This window comes from Thermobia domestica, chromosome 1 (assembly GCF_964235325.1).
Source record: "Thermobia domestica chromosome 1, izTheDome1.hap1.1, whole genome shotgun sequence".
NCBI classification, from domain to species: domain Eukaryota; kingdom Metazoa; phylum Arthropoda; class Insecta; order Zygentoma; family Lepismatidae; genus Thermobia; species Thermobia domestica.
Window position 1 is genome coordinate 186,716,358 of NC_137454.1, and position 20,431 is coordinate 186,736,788.

Here is a 20,431-nt window from a genome sequence, read left to right on the forward strand (position 1 = left end):
ATATATACAGTTTTAACTAGCAAATTCTTTATGATGCTAGGAGATCAACGAAATGTTCAAAATTCTTTTGCTGGTACTTTAGAACTTTTTCTATAAATGTTTTTAAAATGTATATAAGGCATTTTCTAGTCTTGCCAAATGCGTTAATTTACGAAGATCAGTGCGTTGCTAAAGCTTCAAGTATGACAATTAATATTGACTTAACTTTTACTTTGAAGATTTACAAATTAGTATAAGTGAAAATCTCTAATTTCAAGTTCAAAGTAGTATATGATTTAGTAATAAAACTTCTCAAAGTTTTAGTTGCAACAATGTATTCATTAATTTTAATATTATTAACTGTAGTTTAATACATTACCATTAACCGAGCAATATTATTATTTTTATAAGGTATTCTAGAGGCGCTGTGCAGTGAACTTTAGTAGTATAATAATTTAAATAATCTTTTTAAATTTGTTGAAACTTCCGAGATTTATTTATTTATATAATATCTAAAGAAATAAAATTCTGAACGTATTTTTTCGAAATACTATTATTGTTAGGGACTAAAGCAATTTAAATTTTAAACTATCATCTTCCTTTAACATTTTTCCCCTTTCATTTTACACAATCTTTCCCTATATCTTTGTATATAATAAAACTTTCATAGCTGGATTTTCTTTCCACATAATAAGGTCTTACATAATCTCAATAAATGGTTAAAAAAAATCTAAAAAAGTGAAGTTTATCCACTCCGTCAATTACTACCTTTTAATTTCCTTCTCTTCCTCTTTTAAATATCGCGCTCCTTCTCTTAGAATAGTAACAGCAGTCATCTTGGGAAGTGGAGGAATTATTTTCTGGAAATAAATTTAAAATGGTTCAGCATAAGAATAATTAAAAAACACACAATGTAAAAATAATGAATGAATATTCAATAATAATTGTTAAAATGTATACTGTATTAAGCGTATTGATATTTATCAATACGATTATGACAAGTAAAGAAAGAGATTAAACAAATACTAAATTATTGACCTCTCTTCTCGTAGCAAACTATCAAGATTAACAGTTGAGTATTTGTTTACAATACACCTTTGTGGATGTTTTATTATTAATATGAAAAGGAAAAGATTCAGAGAAATTATACAAGTGAACGAGCATACCGAGTTATCAAGAGCTTGGTAGATTTTTCTTTTTAGTTTAATGCCCCCCGATTGTGTACAAAAGCAAAGGAAGAAAATGATGAGGGATGGAGGATAATAGTGGAATGACAGAAGTACGAGAAAACGTAAGAACTAAAAAAAAAAAAAAATGCATCATGTTTGTCCATCACAAAGCCCAGTTGGCGGAATCTGGGATCAAGCCAGAGATCTGACGTGCCAGAGTTGAGCGCTTAGTTTGGTGGATGATCAGGTGAACAGAAGAAGGAAAATGTTGAAACATTAAACTATATATATATATATATATATATATATATATATATACTACTTTCGGTATAATATAATTCAAGCTTTATGTAATTAAGATTAAAATATCGAATGAATTAGATTATTTAAAAAATGTATAATGACTTTGAGTTATTTAATTAACTATAAGCCTCTTCTCAACACTAAGGCTGTAACAAACGGATTTCAAATTATTATTAACTATCAAATATTTTATAAATATTATGCATACAGTGAATAAAATTAAACGCAAAGAATTTTAAAATGAAATTCCAATTAACAGTGTTAAGTTGTTACAGATGAGAAATGAGTAAATAAATAAGCAGTACAACCGAGGTCTAACTTCGACCGAATTAGGTTAAGATATAAACTTAACAAAACTTAACAGAAAAACACGATCAACAGCCCAGGTGCATTGGGAAAGTACACAAAGCAAATTCAGAGCTCGGAGACAAGAGTAAAAATTACGAATATGTGGTGCCCAACTTTAGCGGCGATCACAAGTTAAACCCAAAAATCGGGCTGTCAACAAATGAGAGACGAATATCACCGACGTACAAGGCCGAATCAACAAGGCAAGTTCGTTGGTGGCTGAAGTTTACAGGCACAGTTTTTGGCCAAGAAACAGAAATCCTGTCTCATTCGACCAACGGGGCCGCGGTGGCTCAGTGGTAGAGCGTTCACCTCTGGTGCTTGGGGTCCCGGGTTCGATCCCAGCCCCCGCCAAGTGAACTTTGTGGTGGACAAACACCGTGTGCGTGGGTTTTCTCGGGGTTCTCCCGTTTCCTCCCACTTTCTTCGTTCCACCATTTCATTCATTACTCATCATCACCGTCTCCTTTAGCCTAACCGGCATAACCGTGGGACGTAAAACTCAAAGATTTCATTTCATTTCATTTTCATTCGACCAACGAAGAAGACGATTTAAAGTCAGTTGAAACTGTCGAGTAACACCGTGAAGGTATCTGGTGCGGCAATGAATAACAAGATGGTCAACATACAACACAGGAACCTGAACCTGTGGCGACAGCAAATAGTGCAATAACATCGAGAACACCGCCTTTGGGACACCGTTTTCCTGTAGAAATCATTCTGAGAGACTAGTGCTCAGAAGTACCTTGAAATAACGTTCATACAAGAAGTCTTTTATGAATTTCGTCATACGAAAACCTCGGTCATATAGTTGATTTAAAATTCCGTAATGCCAAGTTGTATCATAAGCTTCTGTCAAAAAATATAGCAACAAGGTCCTGATGCTGGAAGAAGGCTTCTTCAATCTGGCTTTCGAGGTTAGCAAGATTATGTGTAGTTGATTGGAAGAAGCGAAACACACATTGAAACATGCTCGACAGAGAGTTTGATTCTAAAAAACAAATAAGATGCTTATTCTCCATGCGCTCAAAAAAACTTTACAGGCATAGCTCATAAGGCCAGTTTTTCTCTGGTTTCAAGATTGGAAGGACCAGAATCGCACGCCATCGAAGTGGGAACGTCTTCTTCGCTCAGATACAACTAAACAGCTGGAATAATGCAAGTTGTGAATAAGTCAAGACTTGTGCAACATATCATGAGATATATGATCAATCCCTAGAACAATGTTAGACAATTCACGAAAAACAGAATTGAATTTGAGATCAGTAAAGGAAGCAATATAATATTTATTATTGGTGCTACGGAAATTTAAAGGATTCTTCTCTGCACGAGTGCGAGAACGATTACATTCAACAGAATGTCAAGCAGAGTCAGAGATAGAAAAAAGTGTTAGACTATTATGTTGCTATCTCGGTGCTGTTACTCTCCAGAACCGTATTTGCTAATAGAGCGAACATATTAGTAGTAGAACAGTGATCATTTATGTAGCGAATCCAACGTGAAACAGTAGTCACATGGGTTCGACTACTAAGAGACTGTGCGTGATCTTTCCAACTTTGGCGCTTCGAAAATTTTATCAGGTATTCAGCAAGGGTACGAAGAATGAGAAACTGCTTAAAGTGTTCAGCATTTAGATGCCGAGTGAAAGTGGCAAGAGCACGCCGACGAACTAGGATAGCTTCACGGATTTCCGTGGATCATTATGGAACCCACTGTCATGGACCGTAGCCTTCCTATTGTGATATGCAACTACGGTCAGTATCGATGGCAGCCTGTTCAAATAAGAAGCACATACGGGCAAGTTATCAGGAGGATGAAACTCACTAAGTTCCTGAAATGTTCGCCAATTAGCAAGCTTCAAGGTGACGCGTCGAAGATGACATGTATTAACAATAGCAAACTTCAGTAATCACTGGAAAATGATCACTGTCACAGAAATCTAGATGCACTCTCCATGTGAAGAAGCCACAAGGGAAACACGATATAGGGAGAGATCAATGTACGAATAGATACCGGATCCAGTAGAGAAGTGAATAGGACTGCCGTCATTAAGGACAAATATCCCACTGTCATCAAGGAATTCCCTTAAGTGGCCGATTGACAGTCATTAGTTCGGATAGATTCCCATAGGATATTGAATTATAATCAGAAAATGCGTCTATTAGTGATTTTGAATTATCAAAATTATATGAACAACTTATTTAACTTGTGCACAAGATCATGACTTGAATCCATTTTTTTTTTTTTTTTTTTAAGATGCAGAAGAAACTGTAACTATATAATTTTACATATAAATCTCGATGCTTGGCAACAGATCAAAATTCGAGTCCTTACCAGTCAAAAGCCTAGATTTTTCTATGTGATTACATTGTTGAGTGGTACCCTTAGGAATTCAAAGTGCATTACACAATTTGTAGCTGTTTATAGTTATTCAAGGGAGTTCTACTGACCAAAGCAGAATTAGATAAAAACTTTCGACGTTTAGAGAATACATTTTGCCAACATTAATGCCTTGAAACACAGGATCCATGATCCATAAAATATATTGATCAAAATATATTTTAGACGATTTGTTTGTTAGAAATTTTTGCATGTCGAATTACCGTCTAAGGCAAAAAAGACAAAGGCAACTTCTGTTTTTTCTACACAAAATAATTACAGTATCAAAGTCTACTCTAGTGAATTATTTTTCTAATAAAAAGTAGTGATTTTATAAAATAAAAATATTTTTCTGACATCAAAATGTCAAAATGAACTTTCCTCTAAAGATCCTTCCTGGCTATATGGCTAATGGACGCGTCTTTGACGCGGAAGACCTGGGTTTGATTCCCGGTGGGACCTCATGTGGTTTAAATCCCACGTTAAGCAGTAGATGTATGTCTCATATAGTCTTGCTGTTGCAAGGAACGCTAAACTTTAATCAACCAATTAATTCTCTTCCATGAAGAATATCTATATTTGAGTCCATGAACTAGATAGAACATTAAATTACATAGCATGATTGAAAGAAACTTTTGTAAATCGTTATTCGCTTATACAGTCATCGACAAAAGAAAACATTGTACTTTTGTGAGTAGTATATCTATAAAATGTGCTAATTTCTGCTGTTTACAACAACAAAGAATAATCATACTACACTAAAATAATAAAATTCTGGATTTCAAATTATTACATTATTTATATATTCTTTCAGTATAATATAAGCAAAAACCGATCTAATTCAATGTAATATGAAAAGAATTTGGAAATAACATATAATATATACAAAAATAAAAGAAATCATTAACCTTAAAATCAGGCATTTTTCTTGGAGGCTTCTGCTGTGGTGGCTTCTCTTCTTGCATTTTTGGCTCTGGTCTTTTAGCCAGTTCACATATCCTTGGATGTTTCTGAGCTTCTTCATATATCTCTCGAGCCCTCAATTTGTTCAGTTCCTTCACTACATCAATCTTTTCTTTCTCTGGGCGTACATAAATAGATTTTGGAACAGGACGAGCATGATGAACCCTTGATTCATCCTGAAAGACATAAAAGTTTGGATTACTTTAAAATCCATCAATACAAGAAAAGAGTAACGTTCTCGTATTCTTCTTACAAAGTTCAAATTTCTATAATGTACTTCTAGCGTAATAACATTATTTTCATATATTCAAAAATTCAAAAACTTTATACGATATATAAACTTTCCAAAATGTTCCGTCTCTTTGTCTGTTAATATTTACATTTCCATTCTATATTATTTACTTTTTTGGAATTATCATACAGTAAATACTAATTGACGGTGATGCTATTCAGCTGGTTCGTACCGGTTAGCTAGAACCAGTTCTTAAAATATTTCGAGTTCGCAGAACCGTTTGCTATAACCAGACATAACAGTAATTTTATCCAGATATACCCAGGAGCACTAAATTTTAGTTAAACTATCTTTGCTTTTAGAAATTCTTACAGCTACAAGGTTAAACATGATCTCTCTGAACAAGGTATAAGCATTTATTTCATAGTCTCAAATGCTCAGATATCAAGAATGAGAACTGCGATCACATGAGTGTAGTGGTGAGGGTTACTTGTATTTGAAACGAATATATACCTTTATCAACAATTGTTGATCCATTGCTGGATTAAGGTCTTTCTAATACTTTCTAACAACCCTCTATCTTGGATAATTCGCTTCCGACATATTCGGAGTGCTACCTAATTTAGTCACATCACCTTGTATGGTTTGCTATATAGAACCGGTCATTCAAAAATTAGAATAACACCATTGTTAATTGATAATGTAAAATAGTGCATTATAATTAAAATGTATACAAACTAAAATACAGTGGATTTTCGTTCATTCGGACATAGATAATTCGCAATTTTGGATAATTCGAACAAAAGTTCTTTTCCCTTGAAAACAATATTCAAAAGAGGTAAATACTGTGGATAAATCGAACTTTTGAGCCTTCTGTTTGAATAATTCGAAATACAATACAAGAAGTTTTAGTATTGAACAGTTTCCAAATAGAAGAATGCAGTTGCAACTGTTTTTTAGTTATCTAGAGGCAACCGCGTGAAAGAGTGACGCAAAAACACAATTCAACAGATGATTATAAAAATGACGACGAGATAGACAATGAAGTAAAGAAAAACGCGAGTGCCAATATCATCTGAAGTTTCTGAAATGATTGAAAAGTTAAGATCTAGTGGGTTCAACTGAATCTTATTAATGGAGTATTTTACGCAATAAATAAAACTGAAGATTTTGCTGGCGTTGTTAAATCAAATCAAAGAAAACGGAGATTACAAATCTCTTTAAATGAGAACCGTTGATTAATGTTATTACTCGTCTATGTAGTTTAGTGTGTTACTTTAATGTATGGAGTACTGCACTTAAATGTGTTTTCCATGGTACATGTGAGATGTGGCTTAATTTATGTGCGAGCAAATGTTTATTTGTTTGCGATATTGGATCACACAAATAATAAGCTGCCTTAAAGGTAAAGTCTACTGCATATTACTTATTTATTTATTTTCACGTACAGTAATTTTGTTCGCTTGATTTTAGATATTTAAAAATACATATATTTTTTTTAGATATTTCGAATTTTGGATAATTTGAATTTTCTTTGCATAGCTTGGTCTTCAAATTTAAAAGAGTCGCTGTATTAAAAGAATCGAACTTATCAAATTCTATTTTACTCAGAGATATAATGGGTTTTTAATATATTTTCCTAATTTAAACACTTGAGACTGTCTATCCTTCATATCTCTTCTTAGCATTTGTGTGGAAACTGTCAGTTTCAAGATAGAAATTATGACAAAAAGCAAACCTATGCACTTAATCAGATGTTTTGCTGACAGCAGGAGTAAAGTATGTCAATTTAGTTGCTACAGTGGTAAAAAGCAACGACAGGTTAAGACTATGTAATTTTTGGTTTATTCACTATTCAGACAGTATGCTTGAGAAACATATATATTCATAATTAAAAATATCACTCTGCTCCTGAAAAACACATTTAAATAGCCATAGGATTAAATACATTATTTTCATGATTTATTTAAAAGGCATTTAAATGGTAAAATACCAAATAGTAAAATTGTCAATAATGTAAATTTTGTTAACAGGACATTTTTTATTATCATGATCGTACATGTATTTTATCATTTGTGAAGCCTTTATAGTCCAAATAATTTGTTTAGTGCATCAATATAATGTTATCTGTCTGTACTTTCCTTAGCAGCACAAAATTCTGACCATTTTGACTCTCATGAATTAATTTTCGACATAAATTCCTCTTTACTTTTTGATTTCACAAATAGTCAAACCATACTCGTAATCTGATTGTAAAATATGAAATAGTATTCAAATTGCAGAAATAGCCAGAAATATATATATATATATATATATATATATATATATATATATATATATATATATATACAGTATATGGTAAAAATTGCAAAATGTATAACAAACGTTTTAGCTAAAGACAGTACTTTCTTTATAGTATTTTCTGAAATTTATCTTAGTTCAAAAAGACCAAAATGAAGAAAGAAAAAAAGATTTCCATCTCCTACCAGAACAATATTTCAAATATAGAATACTTGACTTTTCAATAGAATGAACATAGAAATATACACACCTACAAAGTATGTAAAATAGGGTCAATTATATGCTGTAAAATTCTTGCAAATCATATATTGCATATATTGGAACGTAAATAAGAGTGATAAAAAAGAAATCTTAAGATTTTCTTCGCAAATTTCTAAAGAAAAAAGGTTAAGCCTTTGACGTAGAATTACCGTAAATTAATGGGTACTATCATTATAACTAATTAACTATATTTTCATAGTCGACAATTTCATCTATATACATAAAAATGAAACCGGCGTTTCCAAATTACATCATTGCGAAAAATTTAACTGAACCGTTTGAAAGAATTTTTATACGTAATTAGTACTTGGCTGGATCTGGGACTTTTATCATGCCATTTTGAAATTCTTATCCTAATGGGTGACGGAATGTAAAATGTATGCCAAAAATGAAGTATCTCACAAGATTCTCAAAAGTTAGGAACATGAAACTCAATATATAGGCTTCTCATTAAAACTAACTGGATTCGTGTCCCAGCATTTTCGAAAATTCAGATTGTAAAGGGATAAATTGGGACAATTTTCATAATATTTGTTACTCTTCATAAAAATGAAATTGACTTTGTGTGTTACATCATCATCACGCAAAAACGGCTGAACGTTTTGAAATGAATTTTGGAACACAGGACTTGGCTCAAGCCAAGTTTTTATCATGTTACTTTTATTAAAATGCGTATCCTAAGGTGAATTTCAAAATATGCGAAAAATAGAAAATCTCACAAGTCCCACAGTTAGTGAGATGAAAAACTTGGTATATGCGATTCTTATTTGTAAAAAATGATTGAGACGTTCCCTTCTGTTTCCAAAACTTCCGCTTCTAAGGAATAAAGGAGGTAATTTTAAAACTTTTTTCAATGTTACATGTTGCGTCATCATGGAAAAATGACTATACCATTTGAAATGAATGCTTTGAACGTGTTAGCACCAGGGGTGGATCCAGGACAGACTTCTGGGGGGACGGTGGGTTGTAATACTGCTACTTAGAGCTACTTTAGAGAGCTCCAAACTCTGGGATAGGTTTTATTTATATATAAAACAAGAAAGTTTCCTCTTCTGAGGAAGGGAGGAGGAATCGGGCCGATCGTCCCCCATGGATCCGCCCCTGGTTAGCACAAGTTCAGGTGAGTCCAATAGACAAACGCTCCTACTACCTATTGAAACTTATAATATATGTTTCTGGAGTTTTTTTTTTTTTTTTTTTTTTTTTATAGGAAGAGGTGGTACAGAAATTAGTAAGCTCCATAGCACTGTGTTCCACTGATACAATAATTACCATCCTCTTATCTCTCTTAGGCTCATTCCTGATCCAATTCAGGAACGGTAAAATTGTTTATGGATGATTAACTCAAATACAACATGACGAAACTTATCAACAAATTGAAAAAATAAGAAAACTGGCTTACCGGTATTGGAGTTGATGGGCGACAAACAGTTTCATCTGCAGTAGGAATAACAATTTGTCTTTGTTCACCTGTAGATTCTTCAATTTTGGTAGAAAACAAATATTCGGGTGCTGTTTTAGCTTCCAATGAAGCAGTCTCTGCAAGATGTCTTGTCTTCTTTTCTCTTTGGGCTATTTTAAAAGGCGATTTTCCCTCAAGTTCAGCTCGAAATTGCTGCAATCAAAATTTTTGCTGTTACTCCAAGATGAAAGATATTCATCCTTTTTTTTCTTACTTCTTATTCACCGTTCAAGGTTGCAACGCCTTACATACGCTTAACTATGTGTAAATGTTCCGTATACGTAAAATTAATAAAAATAATAAGAATAAGCATGCAGTATTTAAAAAGGTTTACAGTGATAGTTTCAATAAGTAACGTTATGAAAAAGTCATCAAGTTCTTGATAATCTTATATAATTGCAATTTATTATAATTACCTCCAATTTCTCCCAGCTTTTTTTTATCAGTTGAACAGCTGAATAAGAAAAGGCTCGAAAACCATTTTGAGATTTTATTCATATATTATTCTTAAGTTTTATGTTTACAGAGTGGAATCATATCGTTCAAAATGTAGAAGTTATAATGTGTACTGCCTTTAGGTTGTTCACTTCAGTCTGTACAAAATATAGTAGAATAGTGAAACTGTTGCAAGATTTTTTTAAACTAAATTACAAATACACATTATCAGCTTCAAATTAATTTCTTTACGGTGTTACATATAGGTATGCCTTTTCCTGTTCTTTTTCCGTAGTTTCTGTTCTTCGTAGCAATGTAAAAAAAAATATCAAATATGATTCCCTTCATCTGGTTTATCTCAGTATTATTCACATGTTTGCATTGATGACCTCTCAGGAAAAACATCAATTCGGGAAAAAGAAAGAACTCAGTGAAACAAAAATCAGGAAAGTTGAGGGCAGCAAAATCAATGAAATGCCCTTTTTGATAAAACTTTGGTAATAAATCATGAAGTACGATAAATGGGATTCTCACTCTGGATCATCGAAGTATCTTCACATTTGATCAGACGTGTTGAATTCCTCTCTTTTTTTATTCTTTTCCGAATGCTTACGGTAAGTAAGTTGGAGTTCATCTGCCACATCTGAAAATGCATTATTCTATGATATTTGAAAATTAGTGTTCTTGATAGAGCATCCTCTCCAAATGCCTGTGTCTATTTCTAGTAAGTTCTGCGTTATCATCAACTTTCAGACAATGTTTAATAGAATAAAGTTGTTCACAGTGTTGTTTGATTTCTTGACACACCAACACATTATGCACTGATACAAATTAGCAAAATTGCTAATACCAAAGTTAAGCAAGTCAAATTTGTACTGCATATACCAAGTCAGTTAAATTTCAATTTACACCCTTCCTCCTGACTTATTTCAATTCCAAGTAGTGTACCCTATCGGGAAGCCTGAAGGAGAATATACGCTATTTCGTAGATACCTGTGATTTTTAGGAATTTTGTCGTTTATGTACGTGTATATCTGTATCTATATATATAGTATATAGATATATATTATTAATTATAACTTTGGATATTCCACATGTATTAATAAAATATACACTGACAAAGCACTAAATATATTTAAAACACTACTGTAACAGTTTCGGCAATGTATCAATCCCTTCATCAGATATGTTTTTGTTTCCATTATTGTTAGTATGTCTGATGAAAGTGACGATATATTGCTGAAACTGCTACACAAGTGTTTTTATTTATATTTAGTGCTTTGGCCAGTGTGTTATATATATATATATATATATATATATATATATATATATATATATATATACACTCATCCCTCTGTTTTACGGACCACGATTCAGCGGATTTCGGAAGCAATGGATAAAATCTAGAGCAGTCGATTCGGTTTAAAAGTCCTGTCTTCTTAAGGCTAAAAATGTTGAATATGCTGTAATATAGTGTACAGTATACCAAGTGTTCCACACTCTCAGATTGGATGGTATGCTTGATTAACAGTACAGTTCTATATTATTCCTCTTTCTTTCGTAATGTGATTGTGAATATTAGCGTTGTAAACTTAGTGTCGGATCTTAAGGATAATTAGCAACATCGACCAACTATTGCCCATTGTGGTACGTAAAAATGAGGGATGAGTATATATATATATATATATGCGCATGTGTGTGTATTAAGATGGAAATGAACTCATTTTGTCTAATTTCAACCCCAGTAATTCTTGAAGTTCCAAAGAAAGCACTTGTTATGTTTCATAATAATAATAATAATAATAATAATAATAATAATAATAATAATAATAATAATAATAATAATAATAATAACTTATTTGTACTTTACACCCAAAAGCGATTACAAGGTGCAAAATGTATACACATACTCATCAAAGGATGTTCAACACCAAATACGAGGGCTATCCAGAAAGTAGATTACGTTTTGGAATAAAAAATCAACAAAGTATAGGAAACAAATTTTATTATATACAGATGAAAGCCACACACAAATACTACTTTTCGACATAGTCACCATTCAAATTAAGGCATTTATCGTAGCGATGTACGAGCTTGGAAATTCCTTCGTCGAAAAATTCGGCCGCCTGCGACTTCAACCACTTCGTTACCTCTTCTTGCAGCTGTTCGTCGTCATCAAAACGCTGCATAGCCAGCCACTTCTTCATTGCTGGGAATAGGTGGAAGTCGCTCGGTGCCAGGTCGGGACTGTACGGCGGATGAGGAAACAACTCCCACTGAAAAGATTCAAGAACTTCACGCGTGACATTTGCCGTGTGGGGCCGGGCGTTGTCGTGAATCAACAAGATCTTAGAGCTCAACATTCCTCTGCGCTTGTTTTGAATTGCTCTTCTGAGGTTTTGCAGAGTTTGGCAATACCTTTGAGCGTTTATTGTAGTGCCTCTTTCCAGGAAGTCCACCAAAATCACACCTTTTCTGTCCCAAAAAACAGTCGCCATCATCTTCCTTGCCGACATTGTTTGCATGCATTTCTTGGGTTTTTGGGGAGAACCTGTGTGCCCCCACTGCATTGATTGCAATTTCGTTTCACAGTTCACGTGTTTCACCCATGTTTCGTCACCAGTAACGATGCGATCGAGTAAAGAGTCACCATCCTTATTGTAGGCGTCCAAAAAGTGCAACGCTGCAGCCATTCGCTGATTTTTGTGGTCCTCTGTCAAGATTTTTGGAATCCATCTTGCACAAAACTTGTGGTAACCAAGCTTTTCGCTGATGATTTCGTGCAACAAACTTCGCGAAATTTGTGGAAAACTCAAAGAAAGTTCCGTTATTGTGAACTTTCGATTTTCACGGACTTTAACATCGACTTTTTCGACAAGTTCGGCAGTCACTTTGCTGGGTCTCCCACTTCGATCTTCGTCGTGAACATTGGTTCGGCCATTTTTAAATCTTATGACCCACTGTCGCACTCCACCTTCAGTGATAATGTTGTCCCCATACACTTCACACAGCTGCCGATAGATTTCTACCGGTTTACAGTTTTTTGCTGTCAGAAACCTTATTACTGCACGCACCTCGCAGCTCGCGGGATTTTCAATTAACGCAGACATTTCAAACCGTCACAGTATCTTAACGGAGCACAGCACGAACCTCTCACTAGCACGGCTAGATGCCGACTGAGCTGCGCAACGCTCTGACCCCAAGATGGCCGCGCTAGCCCCGCCCCTAGCGGACACAGACGAAAACGTAATCTACTTTCTGGATAGCCCTCGTACATAACTAGTAGAGTAACCTGAAATTACAATAAGCATTCTTTTTCTTTTAGTTATAATGTACAAAAAACATTCTATAATTTGTCAATTAGCAACTAAAAAAAAAACTTTTGCCTAAGAATCTTAAATTCAAACTAAAATACACACATGCCCATAGACTCTATTTTATTATAGCATCACATAATGTAAACAGTGGAGAATTTTCATTTACATTTATTCAATTATCAGACATGTAAAAAACATGTTTAACTTTCAGGTTTTGCTGAGAATAATAGAAAGGTAATCTGCTTAATAAAAACGTGTTACCTTCTTTCCTATCATTTTTTTAAAGATATAACACCCGCTGTATATACCTTCTATTTTCAAGTGGTAATAAATTAAATCTTTTCAAAAGTACATCATAAGGAATAATGTGTTTGGATACTACATATTTTATAGGCAGGATATTTTAATAACTTACTATGATTTTTTTTTCGACAATGATAAAAAAGGATCTCAAACTATAGATGCATATTCCAGATTTGATCGAATAAAGGCATTATACAATGATAATATACTTTTTTCATTTTTAAAAGTAATGACTTGACCTTTCAATAACTCACAGTATTTTAAAATATTCATTAGTTATTATATTTATATGATGTTTATATTTCAAATTCATTTCAAACTAAACTCCTAGGTCTCTTATAATTTCCTTTCCTTTTGATGTTTGATTTCTTATAGTATATTCAAACATACTTCGTTTTTATTAAAAGTTATTATATAGCATTTAGAATTATTAAGTTGGTATTTATTTGCCCTACATCACTCACTATGTTTATTAATATCCGATTGTAATTTACTATAATCGTTTTTCATGTAGATTTCTTTATATAAGTTGGTGTTATCCACAAATATTAAACATCAAACATATTTTTAAATTTTCAGGTATAGAGTTTAGCATTATAAGAAAAAGCAAAGGCACCAAACTCGATCTTTGAGGTACCCCATAATATAATGTATATTGCTTAAATTTAATATGATTAAATGTAACATATTGCGTTCTTTCAGTTAAATATGAATAAATCAATTTAAATAATTCCTGCGATATGCAAAACATTCTTAGCTTCCTAAGAACCACTTCATGATCAATCGGATCAAAAACTCGTTCGAAATTTTTATATACTACATCTACGTGATACCATTTATTGAAAGAATCAGTAATTACTTCATTTATAATCAGTAAATTTGAAATAGTTGACTATTGCACCTGAATTCGTATTGAAAATTGAATAAATACATAGAAACATGATTAAACTTATGTAAGTTTATAACCCTGTATTAATCTTATTGAATTTCGATCGAAGTTTACCTTGATTTAAAGACAAATTAAACAAGTAAATCAATGTTGTACCGTATTTTAATCTATCACGACAAGAGTGCAATATTTCTGTCTGTGGTTGCCAGGTGATACATACCGACTCTGAGGAGACTGGCAACAGGACCAGCAAAATGATCATCGATCTAAAATATACGACGTATCACCTGAAAACCACAGGGAGAATGTAAAACAGTGATTTAATAAGAATTTCTTTACAACCCTTAAAAATATAAGACGGTATGCTATCATGACCAAATGGTCTTTTACTTTCCACTTTATATATTGATTTTTTAACTTCAACTTCATAGATATTATCTAAAAAAACATTATATATACATGTGAAGGAAATTTGATTGAATAAATTTAATGTAAATCTATATTAAATGGTTAAGTACTATAAATAGATTAAAAGTCTTAGAAAAACTTCACATTTTAATTTATTATCGATAACTTTTCCGTCTTTACGCTTAAGAACGGACTGACTTCTGTTCAAGTTTAAACATCTTTTATTATTTATACTGTATAGTTCCAGAATTCCTTAATTTTTTTTAATAATCCTCTTTTTTATCTTATGAAAATTTTGATAAGTCAGTTCAATACTATACTTAATTTCTTTCCTGTATCAATAAAACATATATAATACACGGTCTCTCTTCTTCAATTTTTTTATTATTTCAATAATGAATCAAGGAGGGTATCAACGTTTACTCTCATCCTTTTCCGGTGGACAGTCATTATGTATCTTATATAATATAGAATAAAAGAAATTAACTTTCGTTTACATCATTAATTATATACTAGGAATTCCAGTTTCTTACCTTCAAGGGCTGATATAACTTTAGAAAATCACATTTGTTAAAGTGATCACTAAGTTCGTTATATATATAAGTGTTTTAGAAATGAAATACTAATGTTCAAATATTCGAACACACGTGGTGTCTGTCTTGTTGGGCAAAGAAAACATCACATTTGAAACTTTAATTTTAGGTGTTATCATAGTTAACACTACATCTAAAATTCTGTTGCTTACGTTTCTAATAGCACAGAGTGATTTTTTTAAAACTTACGGATTTCATTTGGGTCTAAAATTTTTAACTAAAGTCCGATTTTCATGCAGTTTGTGGCAAATGATCAAGGAAGGATGGGAAATTTATGGAACTATGTTTTTTGTATTAAGTTCATCTAGGGTAATATCGGACACACCTTAAGAAAAACAGCAAATATTCGCCAGTGTACCTTACAATTGGAATGAGGTGCGTGCGGTGCGGTGTGGAGATTTGAGTTTTCTTCGTTAGATGGCAACCTCGCCAAGGTCAATAAGAAACAGGAAACTGGGTCATTGTATTGTTAATTGTGCTGTACAATTCTGTGCTTGTGTATGATCAGGACACAGTGAGAATATTGTACTCTTTGGAGGAGCATGAGTTTATCGTTAAAACTTTTTGGAGAACGAAATCTGTTGTTGATATGGAAAGGGCATTTAGAAACAAATTTGCCTCACGTTCTGCCCCAGACAAGAATATAATATGGTCGCTAGTGAATAAATTGGAAGAAGCAAATCGCTTCTGAATGAAACAGGGAAGTATCGGACTCCGCAGACGGGTGTTGTGGAAGATGTCAGTTATTGACTCCTTGGTCGCTCAAGAAATATCTCCGTCGTTTGTCGTAACAAACCGGTTATAGCTATTCATCATGTGATATATAGGTGTTATCACTAACACTTAATTTGTATTCTCCCTAACACTTAATTTATATTCTGCAATTTCGCTTCACAAATCGAAAACGTCATTCCAATTGTAAGGTATACTGGCGAATGTTTGCTATTTTTCTTGAGGTGTGTCGATACTACCCCGGATAAATTTAAACCAGTATACATAGTCCTATAAATCTCTCATTCTTCCTTGATCATTTGCCACAAACTGCATGAAAATCGGACTTCAGTTTGAAATTCTAGACTGAAATGAAATCCGCGAGTTTTTAAAAAATAACCCTGTATTAAAGTATGAAAATTTTTAAATTCCATTTACGTAGAATGTAAGTAACTAGTCATGGAAGAATAATTTCCATTCATGTCTCAGTTATAATCCGAAGATTAAGGTAATCTAGAATAAAATATTTTAGGATAATGATAATTCCTTGAATCTTTCAATATTCCTTTTAAAACAAATTGCAAGTTTTTCCTTTGTTAAATGACGGATATAAATGAATATGCAATTTCAGCTTCATAACTCTAACTTGATCCATAAATATTCATGGTTCGGTAATTCAAATTTACTTAATCTCTTTGAAATGTAGTACTGTTTGCAGCTAAGAGTATACCACAACGTTCTAGATTTCTATCCTTCCTAAAGATTTGATACCTGTCGTCAAATAATTCACAACTAAATATTTCATTCTTTTAGCCATGACTCAGTAATGGCCACACAATCAAAATCATACACAGTTGAGCTCAGATAAAATTCATTAACTTGGTTTTAAAACATTTTAATTTCTTTATTTAACTACTGAAATACTACTAGACTGTGAATTATTCTTGCACAATTTTCGATTTCCTTTTTATACGACAGAACAATAAATTTTGTCTCATACTACTATATTGATTCATTGAATATGTAATGTATCAGTCATCATAAATAAATAGATACTAATTGTATATCATGATCAATACTGAAATTACAAGTCTAATGTTCTAAATATTGAATTTTTTAATACACCCACCCACCCAAGGTAGTTCATTAAGAATCTGTATTTAATATATGCCTCAACCATTATTTTCATTTATTTACTAAGCGTATCCAGATACATCAGTCAATTAACAGGAAGTGCCTTGATAGAATTAGGAAAACCTGGTACGTCATCTTAAGTTTTTACAACCATGACTAGACTGCTTTCATTTTTTTCCAAGATCGGATAACTTCTACGAATTTTATGATGAGACATTTCTTTATAAAAGATATGATAAATTCACCTTCATATTCTTGATGTTTTTTAATTCCAAACAATTAGTAACTAGATTTTCTTTTTTAAAAAAGGAAACAAGACATCAAAATTGAATATTTTTTTAAGTTATAGTGCAAAAATCATAGTATTAGTAAAATATTTATTAACTTTTTTCCACCAAGTACTTACGCGTATATCAACTATAACCGACTAGAAATTATTTTGTTATTATGATACTTCATATATTGCCCAAAAGAAAGTACACTGCAAACTCTGTAGCTAGAGTAGATTTCATCTCCTTGTATTGTAAAAGCGTTTTGCTCATATACAGTTCCAGAAACTCAAACACTCAGTCCCCTTCCCTCGTAACCACAAAATAGAACCTAAACTATGCATATCCGCCAATCTTCTGCCAGTGCAACCTATTTATCGTGTTCTTCCAGGTTGCCTTATGTTCGAAACTTTCCGTAACATCTGAAATCCTTTTAAAAAAATGTCAACAATTTTTAATGTCTATTTCAACCTCAAAACTAGTGGGAACATAATCCCCTTTTTTGTTAATATTTAAGGTTGTAAAATTAAAAACATCCTTTTATTTCGAGTTAGGATCTATTGTTTAATTTTCAGAAAAAAAGAAAAGAAAAAGAAGAAAATTCGCAATCTTCACACATATATACTCACAAAGCGGCAGAAATGCCTCGAAAATAAGGTACCATAGAAGACTCTCAGCTTCATTGACTGTCCTGTAACAGATCATAAGTAAGGTGCACACTAGGTTTGGTGACACACTGTATCACCTACTGTGCGAAAGCACCGAAGTGCAATTATACATGAGAATAGCATAGTATCTCTCTATATATACACTTGATGGATTTCAATCTGAGTAATTAGCTACCTAAGCTTCAAAAAAAGAAACTCATTAGTAGCGTACGCAACAGAGGAATGGGGTTTTAACCTTCCTTGACTAATATGTTATCGAAAAATAAATATTTACCATATTATAAGATGTATACAGACACTAAGATTATATGAACTTGGTAGTTTGAATCCCTTTGACGAACTTCTGTGTATCACTGGTTTACGCCAAACTTCATTAAAAAAAGGATACATTTGACGAAGGGTATTGTATAACATGCACAGATGGATAAACAATTTATTTTGAATTAAATGGTAGAACCTCATTCACGCTTGTTTCAATAATTCACTTTATATTACCAAGAGATCATTTACTTCAAAAGATCTTAATTTACTTTATACAAAACACAATAGACATCTGAAAAAAAAAATCTTCGAAAAAACATATTTACCTTTAGCCATGTAGAGTTTTCTAGAAACGGATTTTGGAGTCGAGTTTTAACAAATTCTATATCATAAGATTGGCACCAAATAGTCTTCAACTTTATAATGCATTCACCTTCAGTGAGATATTGCAAAAGACTACGAAGTTTCCATGCTTCCAAATCTTTCACTGACTGCATCGTTGCTTTAATTTCTCTTTGTGTTTCCTTGTTCACTTCAAACATAATGAGGTACAGGAAAACTAAAATAAAAAAATTAAGAAAACTAAATATTTTTCTTTTTTCCTTTCTTTCTTATTAAAGTTATTATAATAAAAACCAGTTGAGAATGCTCCAAGTGTATTGCCAAAACGAATTTAAAATAAAACATTTTTTCTTATTAACTTTTACAGGCTTTATATCAATTGTTTTATGTACTTTATTATTATACTCATTAAACAATTCTTGTAATATATCTATCCATTTATAATTTCCTTAAGTACTAAATGTTTTCCACGTGTTTTGTTTAAGAGTTCTGTTAAAACGTTCTACAATATGTTGTCTTACGAAGACACATGCTCAAAATGAAGGGCACAAAATTGAAAAATTTGCAAAATATCATCTCTCTATGACTTACAGTTCCCGAGATGGCTCCTTAAATCTCTCAAATCGTAAACTTTTGGCCAATATCTCGGGAACGATATGAGTGACGCAAAAAATTCCATCACTTCTTTTAGATAGTTTTTGATTCTCTATCGAACAGAAGGCTCAAAATTGAAAAATTCGCAAATAACAGACACACACACTCACACACACACACACAAACAAACACAGAGACATAGGGAATTAGGGAATTCAGTAACGAACTTTTTAAGTTCGTTGAATATATCAGTTTTAAACTTCTTCGTTTCCTAACCTCCGCTAAATCTAAATTAGAAGCATCTAAAGCTTTAGTCCTGTGATTCTTATGAGTAAATTTTCTTATTCTCGTTTCTTGAAATCAATACGAAATGAAATGATTTTTTAAATTTTACTTCCCACTATTCCCTGTAGGATAAAGGAGTCTGATGATTAATGAAAATTAATGATGTGTGAAATAAATGGTGGAATGATAATGTGGGATAATGTACTGATAAAACCTCAAGAAAACTAATGGACAAGATGTTGTACATCACAAACTTACATGATCCAGGATCGAACCTAAGACCCCTCGCACCAGAAGTGAGCACTCTATTACTAAAAGTCACTAATATACTCCCCTCCTCCCTGAAGTTATTACAAACCTAATATTCTAATGTTATTTATTATCTCACTCTATTATTTTAATTGGTATATCTTAAATGTATTTATATTTGTAAAGAGACACCTAGAGGATGTCCTTACGCGAACATAATCATGATTCAAAAAACAAACAGAACTTTTCTATTGTAGAATACAGAACTGTATTATATGAAAAAGGGTGTGAATACGCTGGTATCATGCTTTACAATAAACTTTCCAAAGATATAAAGGCTCAGGAATCTGTTGTTAAATTTAAACAAGAATTTTAGGAATGGTCCAAAAAAATGGATCAAAACATTGCGATCTTGGCCAAGAATTTTAGGAATGATCAAAAAAAAATATATCAAAAGATTGCGATCTTGGTCAATAATTAGTTTTTGGATCAGGGGGGCACAAAATTTTTGAACGGTCCCTAAATCGAGTTTTCGTATTTTTTATGGAATAAGGACATCATACTGAGTTAAGTGAT

The 20,431-nt window shown here is 32.4% G+C and overlaps 1 protein-coding gene across 3 annotated transcripts in view; it reads right to left on the minus strand.

The window, feature by feature from the left end:
• LOC145691950 (cilia- and flagella-associated protein 99-like) overlaps positions 1 to 20,431 on the minus strand; it is an 83,163-nt gene that overhangs the window by 25,057 nt on the left and 37,675 nt on the right. For all 3 annotated transcript variants that reach the window (XM_081767254.1, XM_081767266.1, XM_081767259.1), the window contains 4 exons: positions 18,712 to 18,944; positions 9,338 to 9,550; positions 5,087 to 5,317; positions 748 to 839 (listed from right to left, as the gene is read on the minus strand). In XM_081767254.1, the coding sequence (XP_081623380.1) occupies positions 748 to 839; positions 5,087 to 5,317; positions 9,338 to 9,550; positions 18,712 to 18,944 (769 nt within the window). The remainder of the gene's footprint in view (positions 1 to 747; positions 840 to 5,086; positions 5,318 to 9,337; positions 9,551 to 18,711; positions 18,945 to 20,431) is intronic.